Source organism: Engraulis encrasicolus, chromosome 13 (assembly GCF_034702125.1).
Source record: "Engraulis encrasicolus isolate BLACKSEA-1 chromosome 13, IST_EnEncr_1.0, whole genome shotgun sequence".
Lineage (NCBI taxonomy): Eukaryota > Metazoa > Chordata > Actinopteri > Clupeiformes > Engraulidae > Engraulis > Engraulis encrasicolus.
This window is the reverse complement of record NC_085869.1, coordinates 9,301,844-9,326,843: the sequence shown is the minus strand read 5'-3', so window position 1 is coordinate 9,326,843 and position 25,000 is coordinate 9,301,844. Positions and strand designations below refer to the sequence as shown.

Below are 25,000 nucleotides of genomic sequence, written 5' to 3'. Positions count from 1 at the left end.
AGAATGAAAACGAGATCAATAGAGAATAGCATCAGAATATTGTTTTGTGTTAAAACTTTTTTTTGTTGTTGGTCTTTTTGACTTTATGATAGTACAGTGAAGGTGGTGACAGTAAGCGAGTGGGGAGAGAGAGACGAGGAAGGGCCGGCAAAGGACCCGGACCGGGAATCGAACCAGGGCCAGCCGCATGGTAGATGAGTGCCCCACCGTTTGGCCCCGGCAGGGCCTCATGTGTTTAAACTTTTTTGGTGTTCATTTGGGAGCCGGTATTAGTTAGGTGTGTAATAGTAACATCTTCAGGCAAATGTTTCCCAGACTTAGCATAAATTTAACACGGGCATTCTTTCTGTGTAGGGCAGTAACCCAGCACAAGCTTCCCTCAGTGTGAATACAGCCGAGTGATTGTGTCTGGTATCCGGATAGTCACCGGTATGTGTGCATTCCATTAAATTCCATTCCAGTCCATTCTATTCCATTGCATTCCCAAGATTCAGCATCCATACATGTGTAAGCACTGACCAACATGTAAATATAGGGGACGCCGGGCTAAGGTAAATGGCTCTCTGCTTCCTTGTTCTGCCTACAAATCGTCTCGTGTGCCGCCCCCAGCCGTTGCTTCACTTATGAATAGAACGTAGGCGTCTCCTATATTTAGGTCACTGTGTGTAACAGATATCAGCTTGGTGGGGAACAACAGTAAACCTTGTAAAGATACGCTACTGACATAGATAGCCAGAAGCCTGGCTTTGATGTCACTTGGTATAGTGTTGTGTAGGCCGCTCGTACCTGACATTGCTGTAAGTTTATGGCTTGGAGAATGAGTTAGGACTGTGCCTGACCTTTGTGACAGGTGCCTGCTATAGGGTAGTATTTTTTATTTTTATTTTATTTTTTTAACAGTTTAAAGGGACCCTGCAAGATTATGCATTTGATGGACATTGCTGTGTTTGTACTTCTGTCTATAAACTAAACTAAACAAAACTGAACTATATGAGACTATTAGTAAACAAAGGCTATTTCTACAACGAGCACCACTAGTAGTACTATTATATTACGACTACTGTAACTATTGGTATTTCTACTACAATGATCATTTCTACAAACGTTTACTATTTTATGAGGAATAGTGATCCATCCTCAGTGTTATGTCATCTGTTTTCCTCCTCTAGCTGAATACACAGGCTGCAGGCCTTCATGGAGACCAGTAGCAATGTAGAGTTGATCTGATTCAAGAGTAATTGGCGAGTAAGGCAGAGGGTAAACAACACACACGCACACACACACACACACACACACACACACACACACACACACACACACACACACGCACACACACACAGGCACACACACACACACACACACACACACACACACACACACACACACACACACACACACACACACACACACACACACACACACACACACACACACACACACACACACACACACACACAGCTGGATGTAGCGGCTCCCTTCCCTTCAAAAGGTCAATTTGAACAGTGATTGGAAACGGGTGATCAGACGCTAATGTCAAGTGTAAACAAGACGTGCATATGTGGTTTGAGTGTGTGTGTTTTTGTGCGTTCATGTGTGTGTGTGTGTGTGTGTGTGTGTGTGTGTGTGTGTGTGTGTGTGTGTGTGTGTGTGTGTGTGTGTGTGTGTGTGTGTGTGTCTGTGTCTGTGTCTGTGTCTGTGTGTGTGCATGCCTGTGTTTACTGCCACAGAGAGACCTGCAGAATAAGTTAATTCTAACTCAGAGGGCAGGAGGACATTTAGTACGTATAGACAAACTGACAAGAGACATTGAGGATACAAAGATTCAAAAGGAACACAATGCCATCAAACATGGAGAGAAAGAGAGAGAGAGAGAGAGAGAGAGAGAGAGAGACAGAGAGAGAGAGAGAGAGAGAGAGACAGACAGACAGACAGACAGACAGACAGACAGACAGACAGACAGATCTACAGACATACATGTAGACAGACATATTGTACATATAGACGGATAAATACACAGATAGCCAGGTAGACAGACAGACGGACAGACACAGAAATAGCTACAGGTCAATTTAATAGCTCAGAACAACCACTTCCTGTCTTGTTCTGTATGTGATTGGAAGGAGGCATGCATTGCCATGGCAACTCGTGCACGATCAGCCCACACCAAGTGATTTGATGACTGAACACAGTGTCACTGATGCATCCATTCAATGATGTGACCTCACCTGTAATCTACTTGACTTAACACCCACTAAGGAATAGGGAAGAGAGCCTCAGAGAGCTAATACAATATACATGTAGTATAAACAGTAGTCGTAAATGGTTCGCTCTTTTCCAAAACACCATGAAATGCATTTGAAGGCAGTTTTCATACAAAGTACCTCTTTTATACAATTTGATTTCATGGTAGCTGCTGGGAAGGTCAAAATCATTTAATGTTATATGATATTACCAAATTATATTTCCTTGACAAATACAACAAATCAGTCATCGTTTTAATAGATAATAGAAGAATAGACTTATTCAAATGTCACAGTACTATGGTAGTAAAATCTTTTCAGTGCTGTTTACAGCATTACGCAGGCAGAATGGCAGGCATTATAGGTCTACGGCCATTCAATTCTATTCTTGAGTAAATACCAAACAGCAAAGTAAGAACCCAACGTGGAGTAGAGTAGAGTAACAGCTTCACAAAGTCACATCAGGAGGTCCATTCAGACATTAGCTGGACAACGCCTTAATTGGCCTAATTCAATATGGCTACTACATGGAAAACACACACACACACACACACACACACACACACACACACACACACACACACACACACACACACACACACACACACACACACACACACACACACACACACACACACACACACACACAGAGTCTCCACAGTTGAGCCACTGTACAGTCGGAGGACATCAAAGTGTATACCGTAGACCCGTTATGTAATTAACTAAATAAAACCTCAATTTCACGTACAGAGCGAATAAAGTGAATTCATGGCGAATCTTCTTCAGCTACCTCAGCTACCTGGGCAGCATAAGTCATCACAGAGGCATCTTAGTGGGTTATCACACAGTGATAACGTGTAACAGAGGCTAACTAGCAGAGTTGGCGTGGAACGTTGGTAAAACCTCCCTCCGATAGCCTCATACAGTCTCGTGCCGTTGGGCCGAGAGACTAGTCTCTTGGCCCAGCGGTATCGTACTGTGTCTCCCATTGCCGGACCGTTGTAGTTGACGAGGTCGCACGTTCGATCCCCGAGGGGGGTGAACAGGTGCAAGATGACCTCTGTCACAAAAGCATAGACACTATGGCCTTCCTACTTCTTTCTTGACAGTAGTGCACCCATCACAACATTTCAAGGAGAGAAAATGTGTGTGCATTGCAACAACAAAAAAAACTTTACTATCTAATTTACAGCAACTTGCAGGCAAAAAAGTTGGCGGCTAGTCGTTGTCAAATTACAACAATGTTCCGATTTCAAGAATTGCAACACGTTGTAGCATAAAGACTTGATGTCGTTGTAGTTGAGTTCCTCAATCAAAACTACTCTGACCATGGCAGTCCCGCCCCCCATCCACCTCCACAGTAGAGATATCTTTGACCATGGAATGGAGAGAGAGAGAGAGATACTCCCTCGTGCAACCCACACGTATTTCCAACCCACACCTACTCTTTTATATCCAGTTCCAGTGCACATTAGTCCATGAGCCAGACCGCCGATCGCAATCGAAAGGGTGGGCAAAGTCTTGTTGGTATTTTAATATTGATATATATGTCTAGTTTATGAATTGGTATGATAACCTTTGCAGAACAGTAGCTTTATCATATTTATCATGCATTTCTTATTTGAACCATTTTACACTAAAAACGCCTAGGCTAATTTGCTAATATCTTGATAAATTGAAAGTAAAAATGACTGTGAGGTAAATATATTTATAGGAAAAGTTGTTCTACAAAATTCTTAGATAGTTTAAAGGGCACGTTACACAGATTTCCCACTTAATTTAGTTCAGGCCCCCATTTTCACTGACTTTTCATTAAAAAATTAGTGTTTATTTCCCAAGCGAGAAAATACTGGTAGATTGGGTACAAAAATACAACAATTTTCCCAGTTTATCATCTACATAACAATACAGGTGGGTTTTGTATTACAAGTTTTCTTGAAAGTTGTGTTTCATTATCCACACAAAGTGTAATGTACTTAAATGTGAGCTATTTTACATACACACCCAAATTTGATATGTAGACAAAGACTGCACTCTTTACATAGACTAAGGATAAAGTCACTTTTTTTACCATGCTGTTGTTGAGAGTGTACTACACTATACAATCCAGTGGCATGCAAAGACATTTTGGGGGGCAGGTGCTCAAGGTGGGGGCGGGGGGCATGTGGAACTTCCAGTTGCCTTGCCAGAGCAGGAGTGGGGAGCCGTTTTCATTCGAGGGCCACTTCAATTTTTATAAAGGGCTGTACTATGAACACAAACCAGGATTTCCCCCTGCAGTTAGGCCTATATTGAAGGTGGACACCTTCACAACAGACCTCACCTTCACTAGGTCCCCTGAAAACATAATTTAATTGTATTGCAAATTAAATTTCTAACAGTTCTTTACAAAACATGTCATATTCCATGTGAAACTGCATAAGATTAAAATTACATCAGGGGCCGTAAACGGCCCTTGAGACATAAGTTAGAGTCCCAACCCTTCTATTATGCTATGTTAGATCAAGGTGAATTGTCACATGCTTTTGATCTCAAGAATCGTTACCATAGATGATCATGCCAATATGGACCACATTGTGACAAAAAAAGAAAAAAAAGGAACTTTTTTCGTCCAGTACGGCAAAGGGGCTGTTGCTTTAGAACCACCAAGTCCGTTCCTAGATCTGTGCATGCCAATGATGCAATCACTTGTGTTTGGAAATAGTAAAAATAAACTCCCAAATCAACAGACTGACCCGCTCTGCACTTAAAGTAGGAGGGGTGAGGGATCACCTCACCTTCAAAGCCTTCCGAGTCCAGAGGGCAGGCCAGTAATGGGGAATAACAGATTACATGTTTCACGATTACATTATTAAGAATAAAAAAATGATGAGTTGCATTCCCTTACAGTTGCTGCTTCAGTGTCTGGTAATGAAAGTACATTTACTATGTGAAAATAAGTGATGATTTCTAGATTCACATGTTATGCTATTCTAAAATTTTGATCATTCCACACATTACCTAGCCTGGGAGTACCCATGCTGCCTTGCACGTTCTTTTCGAACTGCTAGACGATATAGTCTGGCGTTTGCCGCCAGACAACACATTACCAGAAACCCAGAGAAAACACATAATGTGCATGTGTGTTGGTGTGGCATTGGCTGTGTGTCTGTGCCTGACAGATGCAGTGGACAGCATGAGTCTGCTTGCATTTGTCTCCTTCTGCTCAGTTATCTACCTTCATCTGGCTGTCCCTGCTGGTAACTCTTATAATATTGTCTTCGGCTGAGTTTCCCAAAAACACTTCAGTAGTAATAAGTAGTACTTAAGTACAGTATACTGACAAGGCGCCACCTCATACAAAAGTTCCATAGCCTCCAGGGATGGAAAGTAACTAATTACATTTACTCAAATTATTGTAATTGAGTACTTTGATGAGTAACTGAGTCCAAAGTAGTTATTAAAATAGGTGATTTTACTTCTACCCAAATTACAGTTTGGCCAAAGTATTTTACTTACATTTGAATCTACCTTGAGGTCTGAGTAAATTCTGAGGTAGGCAAAATTGAAATAAAGGGGAAAATCTGTCAGACATGAAGGGAAATTGTGTGTTTTTACCATTTAACATAAATTATATATTTTGGACTAATCTATTGGATGACTATCTAGGGCCCGCCGGCCCCATACCATTAGTCCGACAGCCCACAGATGGTACACAATAGAGTTGCAAGTAACTGGCTGGGAATAGTAGAGCACACACCAAGGACTCAAGCTGAGGGAGTACCAGCGCAGCCTGAAAACGTTGGGTTACGGATGTAACCTTGGTTCTGTGAAGGAAAGAAAGGCTGCCAGACGGCTAGCCCAAGGGGCTGGAATATAATCCGCGCATGCGCGAGTTCTGAGGTACATATATCAAAACTTTATCACGTGAGTGTGCCGCGCTACTGTACACAGTATATAAGTCCCAGCGCGGCATACTTCGTCCTCATAAAAATCCTGAACGCGAAGTCCAGAGCGACGACGAAGTCTGGCAGCCTTTCTTTCCTTCACAGAACCAAGGTTACATCCGTAACCCAACGTTCTGTTTCACTCAAGAAAGGCTGCCAGACGGCTAGCCCAAGGGGCTGGAATATGTATGCCCAAACGTCGCGGCGGACAACCATACGACAATTGAATAAAGACACTGGACAATGCAAGAGTCAAAACCCTTATTGAATGTCCACATGCCAACAGGGCTAGAGTGACTGGTTAACAGAACTCAAGTTAAACACAGCCGAATATGTGACCATCTGTCACAAACTTAGAACCGAATTCCCAAAGGATGTGGGAGATAACATGTTGAGGTTATAGAACCTTGTGAAGATCGACGGTGAAGCCCAGCAGGCCACCGGGCAAACTTCTTGTAAAAGGACTCCCTTCAGGAGCGACCATGAGGTGGCTCAGAGTTAGGAGGGCGGTAGGAGTCCAACACAATCGCCTGGTTGAGATCCTGTGTTGAAAGAATCTTCGGCATAAAGTCTGTATTAGGGCGTAGGACCACACCGGTGCCTTCTGGCTGAAACATGGAAGCAGTCAGGATGAATGGACAGCGCATGTAGCTCTCCAATACGCTTCGCTGAGGTGATGGCGATAAGAAAAATCGCCTTCTGAGACAGCCATTTTAGGTCGATACTCCCAACGGGCTCCAATGGGGGCTTCGCCAGAGCACTGAGGACAATGTGGAGCTGCCATGGCGGCACAGATTGAAGCCTCCTTGGGCGCAGTCTTTGAGCTCCTCTCATGAATTGGATAGACAGAGGATTAGCTCAGAGCGTTTTGCCATCTACTCGCTCATGGCAGGCGGATATTGCAGAGAGAAAAAGCTTTAGCTTTGAATGGGACTTGCCTTCACCAAGTTTCTTTTGCAAGAATTCCAGGACTGAAGCTAGAGGGCAGGACCGGGGGCACTCATGCCACTGTTCGCACCATGCTTTGAAGGCTGCCCATCTTTAAGAGTACAAGGCTCTTGTCGATGGGGCCCTAGCACACTGCAAGGTTCTTGTAACTGAGAATAACAACCTCCGAGCGAGGAGGGTGTCCCTTCTAACGGCCAGACCCACAGATTTAGGGTGGCTGGTGTCAGGTGCCACAACTCTCCCCTTGCGCAATGGGAGTTGCCATGGGATGCTCAAGAGGAGGGTCTGAATCTCTGCAAACCATGGCACCTGGGGGCGAAATGGAGCCATTAAGACAACTCTCAGGTTCTCCTTCCTGGTCTTCTCCAGGAATCATGGAGAGAGGGGGGAAGATCGTCCACCCCCGGTGGTGCGTCGTCTTGGTTTAAGGAAAACCAGAGTGGACAGTGGGCCGACTCCCTTGAGGCGAAAAGATCGCTGTGTGCCTTCCCAAAATGAACCCAGATCAGATGCACTGTTTCCGGGTGCAATCGCCATTCACTTGGGTGTGGCTTACCCCTTGACAGCAGGTATGCTGCTGTGTTCAGAGTGCCCGGCAGGTGCACTGCTCTGATCGAGTGGAGTCGAGTGCCCGCTTAGAGGAGGAGTTCCCGGGCCATGTTGCGTAACGCCTGGGACCTCAGGCCTCCCTGGCGGTCACATATGCTATGGCCGACATGTTGTCTGTTCGAATGAAGACACTCTTGTTCTGGAGTACTGGCAAAAAGTGCCGGAGGGCAAGATATATCTGTCTCAACTCAAGAATATTTATGTGGGCAGTTTTCCAAGGTGGGCGCCACACTCCTCTGGCTCCTACACCATTCAAGACTGCCCTCCAGCCTGACAGCGATGCGTCTGTGGTCAGAACTTTTGCGCTGGTAGATTCTGCCTAGTCGTACACCTCTGCACAAATTCTGGGGTATGGCCCACTATTGGAGGGCTCATAGGCACACAGGTGGCAGAGGGACAGATTTTCCCTTGTCCAGTACTGGGTGTACTTGGGCAGGTACCACTTTGCACTGGACCCATATCTAGAAGGCCAAGGCGTACCACCTAGGATGCAGCAGCCATGAGGCCCAGCAACCTCTGACACTGGTGAGCATGCACATTCCTCCGTCCCATGAACTGTGACCGGCATTGTTTCAGGGCAATAACCCTCTGATCCGAGAGACATGCCACCATCGTCAGAGTCCAGTTTCACTCCAAGGAAGGTGATTTGTTGTGAGGGAGGCAGTTGGCTCTTGTCTGAATTGAGAGACAGGCCCAACATTTGCAAGTATTCCATTACCATTGCTGTGTCCTGCCCTGCCTGCTGACTCTACTGGGAAAAAAAATTTAACCAGTCGTAATTGAGATAGATAATTGACTCTGACGCCCCTCTGACACAGCAGGCTCAAGGCTGTGTCCATGTATTTTGTGAATGGAACAGGCCGAAGGGAAGGACGTTGAACTCGAAAGTTCTGTCCTCCAACACAATCGGAGAAACTGGCGATGAGCAGGGTGGACTGCAATGTGGAAATAGGCACCTCTGAGGCCTATACTCGTGAACCAATCCCCGCACTGAATCGATTGACAGATTTGGGATAGTGANAGCATTTGAAATGCAACGGGCGTAAATACTGGTTTAGTGGCCTTAGGTCCAGTAACTTATTGCACGGAATCCACCATCTAGTTTCGGAACTAGGAAGTAGCTCAAATAAAAGCCACTCCGCCGTTCGTTGCGACTTAACTCCCTCATTGCTCCTTTCCTTAACAGAGTATTTATCTCCTCTGTAAGGCCAGCTGCCGCTCTGGGTCTGGCTGATGAGAAACAAGAACACCCTTGAACATGGGTGGGCTGCGCCTGAACTGTAGCCGGTAACCAAACCTTACCGTTGAAACAACCCAAGAACTGGGAGAACACATTTCCCACACCTCCAATTGAGTGTGGGAGAAAATGTGCGGCAGGGCCACTTGAATGTGTGGAAGAAGGCTGCGGGGCGGCAGAACTGGTCTGTGGTCATCATGCTGCCGAGGCCTATAAGGCCTAGCAGGGTTTCCAGGCCGGCGGCTTGCAAAGGGGGAAACCTGCGCCGGTTGTTTTTGCCCATGTCTCTGCATATTGGGGCAGCTCTTTGGGAGGGGCACACCGGGGTTACCTGAATAGCCCTTATCAGGCCGATGCTGCTTGGGTGGAGGGGGCCTTGGCAACAGTTACTCCCACTCCTTCTTTGACACCCTAGACTCTTTGGCCCGGTGGAGCATGTCAGCTGCTCCGGGTCCAAAGGCAACGCCAGGGGTAAGAGGTAGCTCCATGAGCCTGCTCCTGTCCTGCTTGGGCAACTTCAACTGAGCCAGCCACAGGTGCCTCTGTGCCATCCACAGTGAAGCAATGGATCTCCCACTAGAGTGTGCTGCACCCTTGGCAAGGTGCAAAAGGATTTCAAAGACCTTTTTAAACTCCTCCACCAGTCCCTGAGCAGGGGCGGCTGAGAGGTCTTCAATAAACTCCATCTGGTACAACATGAGTAAAGATGTTGTGTTCATAAGGTGTGCCCCAAAGGACGCATTGTAGAATGACTTTTTCGGCCATTTATCAGTGGTGCGACACTGTTTGTTCGGGCATGGAGGGTCCTACCCCACAAGAGCTGTAGGAGGGAGGACGAGAGCAGCAATAGAGTCATCCATCGCGAAATAGTTGCCAAAAACCAACATTATCCGCTCCATGGATTCTGGCAAACTGTGCCCACTGTCGCATAGGGGTAGCTGCCTCTAGTTGCTCCCACACAGTCGTCATTTCCTTGACAAAGTCCGGGAGGTCAGGGAGGGTGCTTGGCTTGTTTGCAGCCTCCCTCCTTCTATTAGACCGAGACGGCTGGGCGTCAGGTATTGCAGGCATCTCCACATCGAGACATTTAACAGCTGCTGTGGTGACACCCTTGCAGGCTGCACTGAAGGGGCCACCTGGCACTCTGTGCCTGATGGCGCAGCCTGGTGCTCGGGCCCTAATGGGGCTGTGGTGTATTATCTCATGTAGCCTTATTCACCTTACTCAGTAGAGTATGTGATGAGAAGGGGAGACCGCTCTCCCTGCCTTTAAAGCTAGTGCATGATCAGGGCTCAGACATGTCACACACAGTGTATGTCCATCTTTCACTGGCATTCTACTGTTGCAATTAGAACAGTTCTGGAATCCAGGCATCCTTTTTTTTTTTTTTTTTTTTAAACTTATATTAAAATATATAAATATTATTATTGTTATTATTATTACTTCATCATTAAGTATCATTATCATTTCAGTCACACCTTGACTTTAGGCATGAACCTGATAGCACTGTTACTGCCTGGTACCAGATATGGTTCCAGCAGAGGTGCAAGAGATGGTGAGCACTAAGTGTCTCACACTCCAGTAGCAGCACTAATTACCCTAGGTACCCTAGGTACCGACCCTGGTACCAGCGTTGATCACTCATCGGTACCGAGAATGATATTGTTGGTACCAAGAGTTGCGCAGCACGAGATCACGTCATGTGAGGCTGCTGGAGTAGCCTATAACATGCAGGCAGGCAGCGTAGATCACTCATCGGTACCGAGAATGAGATCGTTGGTACAGAGAGTTGCGCAGCACGAGATCACGTCAAGTGGAATCACAGTGAGCTACTGAACGGCGCCGAAAGGTGCCCGTAGCAACATTAGAGATATAGCTAGAGAGACGTCTCTGTAATCTCTTTCCTCCTTAGAGCAAACCACAACAACAGATTAATTACCTCAAGTTGAATTTCAAGTTGAATTTCAAGTTGAATTCTGGTACCAGCGTTGATCTCTCACCGGTACCGAGAATGAGACACATCACACACAGTGTATGACCATCCTCCACTGGCTTTTTTTTAATTTTTTTTTAATTTTTTTTATTATTATTTATTTTTAATTATTATTTCTTCCCCAGTTAGTTATTATTATGATTTCAGTCACACCTTGACTTTAGGCATGAACCTGATAGCATCGTTACTGCCTGGTACCAGATATGGTTCCAGCAGAGGTGCAAGAGATGGTGGGTATTTAGGGTCTCACACTCCAGTAGTAGCACTAATCACCCTCGGTACCGACTCTGGTACCAGCGTTGATCTCTCACCGGTGCCGAGAATGAGATTGTCGGTACCGAGAGTTGCGCAGCACGAGATCACGTCAGATGAGGCAGCTGGAGGTGGGTACTAAGGGTCTCACACTCCAGTAGCAGCACTAATCACCCTCGGTACCGACTCTGGTACCAGCGTTGATCTCTCACCGGTACCGAGAATGAGATTGTCGGTACCGAGAGTTGCGCAGCACGAGATCACGTCAGATGAGGCAGCTGGAGTATAACATGCACGCAAGCAACTCCTTCGATAGAGGGAGAGTGGCGGCAGTTTGTTACACAGGAATAATTATTCCACTGCGGAACCAACAAGCCCAGCGAGTAACTTCCCCGACAGAGGAAGAGTCGCGGCCGTCCTGCAGGAGAGTTCATGCACGCAAGCAACTCGCTCGATAGAGGGAGAGTGGCGGCAGAATCACAGTGAGCTACTGAACGGCGCCGAAAGGTGCCCGTAGCAACATTAGAGATATAGCTAGAGAGATGTCTCTGTAATCTCTTTCCTCCCTAGAGCAAACCACAACAACAGATTACTTACCTCAAGTTGAATTTCAGGTGGATATGCGCCTCGGGATTCCACGAGAGTAGCTTCACATGCGAAAGCACAAGCTACAGGGAGAAGCCACCGTTACTATAAGCTGCGATAGCACACTTTTAATAAGGCGGGGATAATAGCCTGATAACGATAGCCTGGAGAGGGGCAACAGTAGTCACAAGCTCTCGGACAGCTAACTGCCAGTAGGCACCTCGTTACCAGTATCAATTCGTACCTTATCAGATCGCGTGAGGGATTAAAGAGGACGAAGTATGCCGCGCTGGGACTTATATACTGTGTACAGTAGCGCGGCACACTCACGTGATAAAGTTTTGATATATGTACCTCAGAACTCGCGCATGCGCGGATTATATTCCAGCCCCTTGGGCTAGCCGTCTGGCAGCCTTTCTTGAGTGAAACAGAACAGTTGTTTTAAAATATATACAAGAATTATTGTTTATTAACAAAATTATTCATGAATTTAATCTCACAACTGGCAATTAAATGAAATCCACCATTGAATGGAAAGCATCCCTGAGGAAATGTAGGCACCCTGTGTGGTCAACAAACTGCATAATAACAAAAAACAATACAGTTTTCACATTTCCGTTTTACTGGTCCACCATTTCAATGCATGATCATTCACTAACTACCTGTTTGCAATGGTTATCATGCCATGTTAATGTACAGTATGGTTATCACATGTTAGTATGTGTTTGTTCATTATGTGTTTTGTTTTTGTTTTACTGTTGGGGGAAATGTAATAATAATAAGCTTAATAAAAACAAAAACGGATTTCATATTTTATCACATTTTGTCATTCACATATTGCTGAGGTGATTCTATTAGCCTATTAGTGTGGTCTAACAACTCCTGTAGGGTCCTGATAGAAGGGAAAGCATCCCTGAGGTCATTTAAGCACCCTGTGTGGTCAACAAACTACATAATAACAAAGAACCACAATACCGATTTTTCACATTTCCATTTTACTGGTCCACCATTTCAACACATGATAACTACCAAAAAGCTACCTGTTTGCAATGGTTATCATGCCAAACTGTTAACTTGAGATGTCCAAGAAGTAAAAAAAACAGATTAGAACTTGCCCACCCGTTCGATTGCGAGAGGTCAATTTTTGGCTTCTGGCTCAAGGCCTACATACCTCCCGAGCATTTTTAACCACATTAACCCTCGCTGAATGTCTGATCCTGTCATCACTCTTGAGTCCATCTCCTGTGATCAAATGGACACCTATCTCACCTCACCAGAGGCACATGCAGGAGCTCCTACCCTGCGTCTCTGCCCCCCCTGCCCCCCTGCCCCCCTGCACTGCTATGCTGTAGGCTTGTTTTCCATCATGCCTTCCAGAGCCATCACACTCTAATGTAATTGAATGCAGGGCTGGACTGGTAATCTGGCATACAGGGCATTTTCCCGGTGGGCCGACAGTTGTCAGGGGGCCGATGCGTTTTTTGTGGGGGTTTTTTTTTGGTGGTGTTGTTTTTTTGCCTTTAGAGACCGGCCCACCATTAAGATGGGGCAGCCCAGCCCATTGATTGCTTTTTAGAATATAGACAATGGTCTGAGCCGATCATAAAATCATAGAAAAATAGAGGGGGCTGTGTGAGGAGCTGGTGGTCTATGCCAAACATGCATGGGGCATCGTTTGGGTCCCAGTCCAGCACTGATTAAATGTCCATGCAGGAGAGGTGGGGAGGGGGGGCACAGAGGGACAGCTGTTAGACGGGGCCTAGTAGACCTGCAGCAGGAACAGAAGCTCCATAGAGACTCACACGGGAAGAACCCACAGCAACAGGCCTGATGACATGATTACGTTACGGGAGACCAGATGGACACACGCACGCACGCACACACAAATTCACACATGCACACATACAGACGTGCACGTACACACGCGTGCACACACACTCTCACTCTCTCTCTCTCTCTATTTCTGAAACACACACACACACAGACACACACACACACACACACACACACACACACACACACACACACACACACACACACACACACACACACACACACACACACACACACACACACACACACACCAATATTCTACCAATACTCTACTAAGAACTACAGCACTCTACCAGGAAGGAGCCTCAGAAAATACGAAAACAACTTTACCACTGTAGCCATCCTGAAAATACAAAAACAACTTAACCACTGCAGCCATCCTGTCATCCATGGATGCAAGGCCGGATTAAGATGGTCTGGGGCCCATAGGCTACAGGTTGCTGTGGGCCCCCACCAGAATGGCAAATTTCGCGATAAATTACATAGACAGTGTCATAATAATGACCTTAGAATTAAGGATAACAAGTATACTGCCGTGCAATACTAGAACGCAGTAACTCAAAATGGTCGAAAAAAATGTTATATCGGAAATCGGTTCTAAACTACCTCATTTGTCTTGTGTCCAAAAATGGTGGTCCAACACCGTCCCGTTTTGGAGAAAACTCCTTTTGAAAGTGCAAAAATGACCCAAAAAGCAGTAAGTCGGCGAGTTACTGCTGCACGTTCCAATGGGACTGGTTTGGGAGTAGACAGTAATACAAGCTAAGAACGCAGTAACTCCTGCAGTAACTCCATTTTGTGGCAGTAATACCAGCCAAGAACGCAGTAACTCTGTTTTTTGTGGCAAAAAGACACATAAATGTTGTTTTTTGGGTTTTTTTTTTGTGTGCATTAAATTCCTATCCTAAACAAGCATTACCAGGAAGTGTCACCACCAATTTACCGACAACACAGTTGTCGCGCCATATGGAAAACTTTGAAGCCTTTTTTCTCAGTTTGCCGTTTTCAGAGTTACTGCGTTCTAAGAGTGTAGGGCAGTATACTGAACACAACAGATACATTTTTCAATATTGAATATTGTCACAATTCTGCATTTTTTCACTTTTGGCCTATCAGGGGCCCCTGGCAGGTGGGGGGCCCTAGGCTGCAGCCATATCTAGCCTCTGCTTTAATCCGGCCCTGCATGGATGTGATGAGCGGTAGGCCTAAACTGACCCTTGTGAAACCTTACCTTACCTTATGCCAGGGTGGGTAGATAACACAACACAAGAGCACATGGGAAAGCATGTACTGTTAAGAGCTGTTAGTCTGTGCAAGTAACATTAATTCCCAAATTGAGGTTTTCCCTAGCCAGGCAATGCCCTCCTAGTGATTCAACACCTTCTGAGTTGTTTCTACTCAGGCCAAGAGCGATGTAAACATCGTTTCTGATCTCCCGAAAAATCTGGGCCACCCACTTTGTCAGGAACCAATCAACCAGTAGCAATGCAAGGGAGGCTGGTCAGCAATGCAGCTGCTGTTTGGGAAATGCTATTTGTTATGCTCTAGGCCAGACCAAGTCTCGAAGAGATTTGAATGTCGATGATAATCAGGCTAGGGTTTCCCCACAGTCCTGAGACTTAAATAAGTGTGTGGAAGCGTTTTCCCTGGCGACCCAGACATTATCCACATCTATCAGCACAGACCATAGCTTGGTTTCTCGTAATAGCTGCAGTCTGCCATCACCATTGAAAGGTTTAGGCGAAAGTGAATACATTTGCTGGATTTATTGAGACCTTCAATTTGACCTGGGGGTGGCATATCCCTTTGAGCAACAGATTAAGACTTGGTCATTATTATTTTGGTGACTGTAAGATGGCTCTGTGCAAAGGGGTTAATGAACTTGTACTGAGCCATCGCTGTTACAGCGCAATATTAAAGGACCACTTCAGCTATTTTCAACATGCTGTTGTATTGCCCACGCTACCCTTGACTTGTCAGTACCCGCTGATGCTGCATTTTTCGGCTCAGCCCTTTCCGAGATCTGAGCTATTCTAATGGGGGCAGCTTTTGTTTACATTTTAAAAATTCTTAACATAGGCCTACACCAAATATTTTCCCCAAAGGTATCGCTTCTTGCTAGTTGTCTGCTGATGTTGCATAACCTTTCGGATGTTTTTTGGGAATAAAGCAAGATGTTTATTTTTGAAATGTAAACAAACAGCTGCCCCCATTACAATGACCAGGATCTCAGAAGAAAAAAGGCTGAAGAAAAAAAAATCCAGGGTAGTGTGAGCATTAGAACTGCATGTTGAAATTGACTGAAGTTATCCTTTAAGTAATACCATAACACTACACAGTACTGAACCTCTGACCTTTGTCAGTCTGGTTTCTGTATTATATTATATTAAAGTAAGTTTATATTATAGTGTATTTATATTATATTACATGATATGATATGATATGACATTATATTATATAACATTATATTACAGCAATCCCAATACACTACACAGCAGTACTCAGTACCTCTGATGCCTTGTCAGTCTGGTTCCTGTATTATATTATATTATATTATATTATATTATATTATATTATATTATATTATATTATATTATATTATATTATATTATAGTATGGTATAGCATAGTATAGTATAGTATAGTATATGATATTATGTTATATTATATTATATTATATTATATTATATTATATTATATTATATTATATTATGTTATATTATATTATATTACAGTAATACCATAGCACTACACTACAGTACTCAGTACCTCTGATGCCTAGTCAGTCTGGTTCCTGTAATATGTTATATTATATTATATTATATTATATCATTTTCTATTCTATTCTATTCTATTCTATTCTATTATATTATATAACATTATATTACAGCAATCCCAATACACTACACAGCAGTACTCAGTACCTCTGAGGCCTTGTCAGTCTGGTTCCTGTATTATATTATATGATATTATGTTATATTATGTTATGTTATATTATATTATATTATATGATATTATATTATATTATATGATATTATGTTATATTATATTATATTATATGATATTATATTATATTATATGATATTATGTTATATTATATTATATTATATTATATTATATTATATATTATATTATGCTATATTATATTATATTATGTTATATTATATTACATTATATTATATTATATTTCATTACATTACAGTAATACGAGAACACTACACAGCAGTACTCAGTACCTCTGATGCCTTGTCTGTTTGGTTCCTCATGTGTATGAAGGCCTGCAGCTCCTCGTCTGACTCTGGGTCGGTGTTGGTGGAGGAGCGGGGGGTGCTCCAGCGGGGGGGGATGAGGATGTCCCCTTCCTGCGAGACGGACAGGAACTCCTGAGACAGGTCCCCCCCCATCATCATGGAGTCGTTGGCCCCCCGGGAGTCTTCTTCTTCAGCCAGGATGATGGGCACCGGCAGCTCTTGGTAGTTGATGGCTTCATGCCTGGCAGAGGAATGGGATGTAATGGGATGTAATGTGATGTGATAGGATAATCAAAGCTTACAGCATGCAGCATAAGCTCAGTGAAATGTGAAGAAAAACTATATTTATATACTTAATTTAGAAAGTATGACTCAGATATTATATTATAATATATGATATTATATGATATGACTTGATGTTATATTACATTATATTCAAACAACTGTTAGTATTTGATTCTAGCAGCTTAAAACTACAGTATAGGCCTATGCCTCATGTAGGCTGTTCCACATACTCAGCTTTGAATAAACTTAAATCATACAATCATTTCCTATAACTAAGCAAACATTAGACCTACACAAACGCGCACAACGTCATGGTCAACAGTTGACAATCAGTTTGCTCGCAATGGACAGGCATTCAGACTTAATTGGACGCAGCAGCCTATCGTTGGTTGCTCAGTCCACGTCCTTGATCACAATTAAATAGTCCTTCCTACGCTTTCCAACCAATTCTGTCACCATATAGGCCTATAGAATATACTATGGTAACTTGAATTCAATTTACAAACCACAGTCTTAGTCAGCTATATGCTTCTATCTCCACCAAGCTCAAACTACAAACATACTGAAAGAAAGTACAGGCTGCTTGAAATGCGTGGCTACTCACTGTAAAATAGCGCTCTTCTCCTCTTTATCACCGCCATCCCAATTCGTGCGGCAACACGCATAAATCAGACCCATTGGACGCACGGGGGAAAAACGTTGCGCCGCTAAGCACAACTCTCAGCAGCCGCTCTCCTGGCTTGGCATTCCTGGAGAAGGCAGGACGGGACGAACTTAACTTCCCAGAGCGTTAGTTCACTGCCAAATGCAGAGCTGAGCTGTCTCACTCACTCCAGACAGCAGCCCACCCCGTGAGTGAGGCTGTTATGGGGGAGGGGGGCCGTGAGTGTGTGCCTGTACAGCTAGTTGCCAAATTGGGCATGTGACGACGATCTCAGCTTTCTTTTGTGCAAGTAACTCAGTGACTGCTGCTTACAGGTCCAGAAAAAACACTACTGCCTTCCTCATTACTCTGCACTTTTTAATCTTCTTATGCGTATGTCCTGCTGTGGTTCAGAAGGCGTGTAGTCCTCCGCTATCAGCATGACTTCATTCATTCAGGATTAAATTACTCACTTACTGTACTTCAAGGCAAGTAATGCACTTGAGTTCTGCTACTTGAGTTCTGCTACTTTCATGAAGAATAGTTATTGTTTTCATTTTTTCATAGTGCTGCCAGTGGGTATACACAGTGATTATTCTTTTCATAAAATGTCACAATTAATTGTTATAAAACAATGCAATACAGGATCTTAAACTTCACATCATGCATATTATTTCATTTATTGAAAAAAAAAAAATCAATCCGCTCACATCCATGAGTGAACATAAGGTGTGCTTCCATTTATTTCATGTGACAAGAATATAAAAAAGAGTCCAGAGTGTGAAAGTGCCAGGTGGGGGGAGGGTAGTGGGTAGGGGGGTCAGTTCTTTGGGTTCTCGTGCTGGAAGTAAAGGGGGTCCCCCGGGGGCCGGGGGCAGGTTTGGGGGCCTCTCCCTAGTCTGCTTTGGCGACTGTCCCCTGGCTGTCCTTGAGTGCAGAGTCTGAAGGAGGAGGAGGAGAGCTTCTGGACATCTTCCGCGGGCACCCACTACGCCTCCTGCAGGTCAGGAGGACACAAGACATCAGCAAACCAGCAGAGCCATTCACATTAGGGATGGGATATCGGTATCGGTGTATTGGTATCGGATTCAGATATCAACATATTTCAAACTTTGGATCAGATCGGAATATTCCTGATACAGACATTCGGTCAGGTACAATGTTAATTTGAAATCATAACACTTGCATATTAGATTTCAGGATTCGATTGTTACTTTTTGCTTATTAATTGGTTTCCTGTTCTTCTGACTCCCTTTTCTGACCAAATAGTCTGCTTGGGCCTACCTCAAGTTGAAACCCATGCATATATGTGATTTTGGTATTGGATCGGACTATTATCAGTATCGGCAGATATCCAAATTTAGATATCGGGATCGGGTCGGAAGTGAAAAAAATGTGTATCGGTGCATCCTTAATTCACTGTGTACATATACAGACACAAGGTGTGTGTGTGTGTGTGTGTGTGTGTGTGTGTGTGTGTGTGTGTGTGTGTGTGTGTGTGTGTGTGTGTGTGTTGGTGTGTGTGGGGGGTATTCTGACCTGAGTGAGGGGGGTGGTGTGGTGTGGTGTGTGTGTGGGGGGGGGTATTCTGATCTGAGTGAGGGTGGGGTGGTGTGACAGTGGGCAGGGCGATGATGCGATGATGAGAGGGGGGGGGTATTCTCTGACCTGCTTGATGGTGGTGGTGTAAGGGGGGGGGATATTCTGACCTCACTTCAGTGAGGGTGGTTGTGTAAGGGGGGGTATTCTGATCTGCTTAAGGGTGGGGTGTGACGGGGGGCAGGGCGATGATGCGTGGGGGAGATGTATACCTGCTTGAGGGTGGAGGTGTGACGGGGGGCAAGGCGATGATGCGAGGGCGTGCGGTGAGGAGAGGGGGGGGGGTGTATACCTGCTTGAGGAGGGTGGTGTGTGTGTTGAGGGGGGGGGGTGTATTCTGACCTGCTTGAGGCGGGTGGTGTGACGGGGGCAGGGCGATGATGCGTGGGCGTGCGGTGAGGAGAGGGGGTGGTCTCACCTGCTTGAGGGTGGTGGTGTGACGGGGGGCAGGGCGATGATGCGTGGGCGTGCGGTGAGGAGAGGGGGTGGGGTGTTACCTGCTTGGGGGGGTGGTGTGACAGGGGGCAGTGCGATGATGCGTGGGCGTGCGGTGAGGAGAGGGGGGGGGGGGTGTTACCTGCTTGGGGGGGTGGTGTGACGGGGGGCAGGGCGATGATGCGTGCGTGGGGGGTCTCACCGGCGTGGGGGTGGTGGTGTGACGGGGGGCAGGGCGATGATGCGTGGGCGTGCGGTGAGGAGAGGGGGGGGGGCTGTATACCTGCTTGAGGGTGGTGGTGTGACGGGGGGCAGGGCGATGATGCGTGGGCGTGCGGTGAGGAGAGGAGAGGGGGTATACCTGCTTGAGGGTGGTGGTGTGACGGGGGGCAGGGCGATGATGCGTGGGCGTGCGGTGAGGGGGGGGGGGTTGTTACCTGCTTGAGGGTGGTGGTGTGACGGGGGGCAGGGCGATGATGCGTGGGCGTGCGGTGAGCACTAGCTCCCCCTGGTGGGCCTCCATCATCAGGTTCTGCAGCGTGTTCAGCAGCACGTCCTCCACCAGCTCCCCAAACTCAGGCAGCCTGACACACACACACACACACACACATGCAGACACACACACACACATGCAGACACACACACACACACACATGCAGACACACACGCACGCACGCACGCACGAACAGACACAGACGCACACACACGCACACACACACACACACACACACACAGTCACAGACACACACACACACACACAAAACCATCATTATTAGTAAGTAAGTAAGTAAGTTTAATTTATAAAGCACATTTAAACAGCAAGAACTGACCAAAGTGCTGTACAGTGTCAGACTAAAATACTAAAATTAAGCAATACTAAGAATTTGATTAAAAACACATAAGATACAAAAGGCCTCAGTGAATAAGATAAAATTACATGGGTAAAGAAAAATAAGTATGTAGAAATATGTAGAAATGAGTTTTAAGTCTGGATTTAAAAGTAGTGGTTGTAGGAGCAGATCTGATGTCAGGGGGCAAAGTATTCCAGAGACGAGGAGCTGCCACAGCAAATGCACGGTCCCCCCTGGTTTTGAGGCGGGACCGGGGAACGTGGAGGAGACTTTTGTCGGCAGATCGAAGGGACGTGGGAGCGGAGCGGTGCTGAAGCATGTCAGAGATGTAAGTAGGGGCCAGACCATTAAGTGCCTTAAAAACCAAAAGTAAAACTTTCAATTGAATCCTAAAACTAATGGGGAGCCAATGGAGAGAGGAGAGGACAGGGGAGATGTGTTCATACTTCTTTGTGCCTGATAAAAGCCTGGCCGCAGCATTCTGGACCAACTGCAGTCGAGCTAGCTGGCATTGAGGGAGGCCAAAGTAAAGGGCATTGCAGTAATCCAGCCGAGATGTTATGAAGGCGTGGATTACTGTTTCAAAATCTTGAAAGGAAGGTGAGGGCTTGAGCCGGGTGATTACTCTTAGAAGCTACTTTTAATAACAGAATTAATCTGTTTCTAAAACACATGTCCGAATCAAAGATTACCCCCAGGCTTTTGGCAGATGGCTTAACAAAGGAGGAGAGGTGAGATAAGTAGCCAGTAACTTTGGGAATTGATTTTGGGGATCCAAAAATTACAACTTCAGTCTTGCTGTCATTTAGTTGCAAAAAGTTGTTTGACATCCAGTGCTTAATGGCCTCAACACAGTTCACCAGTTCATCAGTTATTACCTCTCATACTACTACTACTGATACTTTTACTCATATCACTGAAAAATTCAAAGATGTGCATTCATAAATTCATGAAATAATGCCATAATATATTAATGTACTGCCCTACAGAGGCAACGTGCAGTAAGTGTTGGATATTGTCAGTGCTTAATTTGAGGGGGAGCAAGGGGGAGCTAGCTCCGGAACCTCAAATGTGAGCTCCGGAACCTTGGATGTAACCTCAGGGAAAGACATCACAGACCCTCCCTCGGGGGGAGCCACCCATCCTCTGGGCTCCGGGACCTCCCACTTGACAAATTAAGCACTGGATATTGTTAAATGTTGGATATTGTAGTTACTGCAAAGTTGACATAAAAATATTGCTAAAACGGGAAACATCTGGACCATAAGGCTTTGTCAAAAGACTCAAGTCTCAACTCAATTTTGACAAAACACTATTTTGACCAAAGTTTGGCAGGGCAGTGTAATACACAGAAAGTGCAGTGCTCCTCTGCACTCTTGTGATATACAAATAGTTATTATTATTATTATTATCATCATCATTATTAGGGTGAACACACCTGCGTATGGCCTCCTCCACACCCTTCTGCTGCTCCTTGTGCAGTGTATTCTGGGAGCCCTGCTCTCTCGCCGCCTCAGCCCAGCCCACCTTGTTGGGGCCGCAGGATTCGGACTGCGTAGGTGGAGAAGGAGGAGGAGGAGGAGGTGACGAAGCCGATGGGGGTGGGGAGGCCGGCTGGGGGCTGGGGCCCAGAGATGGGGAGGGAGAGGAGGGGGAGGGGGAGGGGGAGGAAGGTCGTTGCTGTGGCGACGGGGGCGGTGTCGGGGGTCGCAGCTGGGTGAAGTAGGGCACGGGCTCGTCCTGGTGGCTGGAGATGGTGCGGTGGAACTGGGGGTCATCCAGCAGGCTCCTAGAGGTCAGGAAGAGGGTCAGGGGGCAGGGGTCGGGGGTCACGTTCATGCATTTCAAGACAGAAGAAGCAAAACATCTGAGTGTATGGCGGTACAGTGTTGTTAAAACAAAGCTAAACATGTATAAGTGTGTGTGCGTGTTTGTGAGTGAGTGTGTGTGTGTGTGTGTGTGTGCGTGTGCGTGTGCGTGTGCGTGTGCGTGTACCTGATGATGGAGGTGAGTGTGTGTGTGCGTGTGTGTGTATGTCCCTGATGATGAAGGTATGTGTGTGTGTACCTGGTGATGGAGGTGTGTGTGTGTGTGTGTACCTGGTGATGGAGGTGAGTGTGTGTGTGTGTGTGTGTGTGTGTTTACCTGATGATGGAGGTGAGTGTGTGTGTGATGATATCCATCTCAGGGCAGCGTGTGAGTGAGGGCAGGGCCTGAGGGGCGGGGCTCTTCTCCTGAGGGGCGGGGCTCTCCTGGTCAGCTGACACAGCCGAGGACACAGCCCTGGGCTCCTTCAGCCTAGACACATCAAGTCAAGTCAAGTCAAGTCAAGTCAAGTAAAGTCAGCTTTTATTGTCAGTTTCTTCATATGCACAGGTCATACAAGGAAATTGAAATTACGTTTCTCTCTCTATACCATGAAAGGACCTATTATCCTTCAGTGATAATGTAGGTGTAATGAATCTTGCCGAACAATGAATGAAATCCACTTTAATAACTTTGTAGTCACAGTTTGAAATCGTATGCATTTCTATGGCTCACAGCTGAGATAGTCAGGGGTAGAGAAAATCAGGGCATTTACCTTTTGCATGATCCCCTTCTCATAGCAATAGCGCAGCGAAAGACTTAGTTTGTCTTCTGTTTTTACTGATTTACGTTATTTCTTCAGACAGTGCATTACTGTACATTGCACTGTGCAGAACTGTACATTACTACTAACTTATTATATGGTGTGACGTCATCGGTCGAATGCTCCATTCATTTCAACGGGGCTCCCCAACGTTCGCACGTCTGTTATTTTTTGATAACGGACGGGTTGGTCTATAACAGACCGCTGTCAATGGCAACAAGACTTTTCACTGCTAAAGCGACTTTTCAACAAGACTCTAATCAGCTGCTGTGATAGACAACACCTGTTGTCCTGGCTACCTAGCTGTTGCCTAGCGGTGTTCCACAACGGCACTGTTTTGTTTTGCGCAGCAACAATCTTTTGACATTAAAAACTATAATAGACTTAACATTAAATAGGCCTAAAGAAATGTCCCCGCCATGTGTGAATCATTTAAGTATATCCATATAATAAGCGGGTTAACGTTCGGCGAGTCGGTCGCTTTGTGGAATAGCAGCACTTCAGAGAGAACAAGACCCCTCCGCTCCGCGTCAGGGTCTAAAGATTCTCTCTGTCGTGCTGCTATTCCACGGTAGCGACCTTCTCGCCGAACGTTAACCCTTACTTATTATATGGTGTGACGTCATCGGTCGAATGCTCCATTCATTTCAACGGGGCTCCCCAACGTTCGCACGTCTGTTATTTTTCGATAACGGACGGGTTGGTCTATAACAGACCGCTGTCAATGGCAACAAGACTTTTCACTGCTAAAGCGACTTTTCAACAAGACTCTAATCAGCTGCTGTGATAGACAACACCTGTTGTCCTGGCTACCTAGCTGTTGCCTAGCGGTGTTCCACAACGGCACTGTTTTGTTTTTGCGCAGCAACAATCTTTTGACATTAAAAACTATAATAGACTTAACATTAAATAGGCCTAAAGAAATGTCCCCGCCATGTGTGAATCATTTAAGTATATCCATATAATAAGCACTCCGCTCCGCGTCGGGGTCTAAAGATTCTCTCTGTCGTGCTGCTATTCCACGGTAGCGACCTTCTCGCCGAACGTTAACCCTTACATAACACATAACCAGGGGTGATAGTGAAAAAAAATCCTGACCCTGAACTTTTTTCCCTGCTCTAACGACGACGACAAGATACTGCATAGTGACGTAACGTAGGCCTATTTTCACACATTATTCAAACTTTCAATAGCCTGTGTATGACCATTATTCAAGCCTGAACCTGTAACACTTTCTGAGATAAGAATAACCTAATGGCTAATTATTATCAATGTTTTTATTTTCGCAAACTCTGTCAAGCCTGAAATCAGGTATGGAGCCTGAATACTATCAGCCCTGCATAACTCGAACGTAAATAGCTTACGTGTGTATGTGGTGCCTGCTGAATTGTGTGGAGAAGAAGGTCTGGTACTCCAGGAGGGAGTGTGAGCGCGCGGTGAGGCCCAGGTGCAGGAGCATGGGCTGGGGGGGCAGGGGACGCCGCCACACCTGGGAAGAAGCCGACGCCGCCCGCTCCCGCTCCGCACGACGCTCAGCGCGACTCCTCCTCGCCTCCGACGCACCCCCCGCTAACACGCTACTGCTGATGATGCGGATGGGGGGCAGAGTCTAGTGGAGGAGAGGAGGAGAGAAGGGGAGAGAGGGGGGGAGAGAGAGAGACTTTGACTTTTAAAATCCCTTTATT

At 45.7% G+C, this 25,000-nt stretch overlaps 2 protein-coding genes across 2 annotated transcripts in view; both read right to left on the bottom strand.

Moving 5' to 3' along the window:
- The window catches only part of LOC134461526 (melanoregulin-like), a 21,794-nt gene extending 3,799 nt beyond the window's left edge, over nucleotides 1-17,995 (bottom strand). Inside the window, exons 1-2 of the mRNA XM_063214425.1 lie at nucleotides 17,763-17,995; nucleotides 16,859-17,114 (exon numbers count right to left, since the gene is read on the bottom strand). Coding sequence (XP_063070495.1) covers nucleotides 16,859-17,114; nucleotides 17,763-17,836 — 330 coding nt within the window. The 5' untranslated portion in view covers nucleotides 17,837-17,995. The remainder of the gene's footprint in view (nucleotides 1-16,858; nucleotides 17,115-17,762) is intronic.
- A 457-nt stretch (nucleotides 17,996-18,452) lies between these two features.
- The window catches only part of cfap65 (cilia and flagella associated protein 65), a 47,490-nt gene continuing 40,942 nt past the window's right edge, over nucleotides 18,453-25,000 (bottom strand). Inside the window, exons 29-33 of the mRNA XM_063213020.1 lie at nucleotides 24,680-24,924; nucleotides 22,832-22,984; nucleotides 22,125-22,475; nucleotides 20,273-20,419; nucleotides 18,453-18,798 (exon numbers count right to left, since the gene is read on the bottom strand). Of these exons, the coding sequence (XP_063069090.1) occupies nucleotides 18,696-18,798; nucleotides 20,273-20,419; nucleotides 22,125-22,475; nucleotides 22,832-22,984; nucleotides 24,680-24,924 (999 nt within the window). The 3' untranslated portion in view covers nucleotides 18,453-18,695. The remainder of the gene's footprint in view (nucleotides 18,799-20,272; nucleotides 20,420-22,124; nucleotides 22,476-22,831; nucleotides 22,985-24,679; nucleotides 24,925-25,000) is intronic.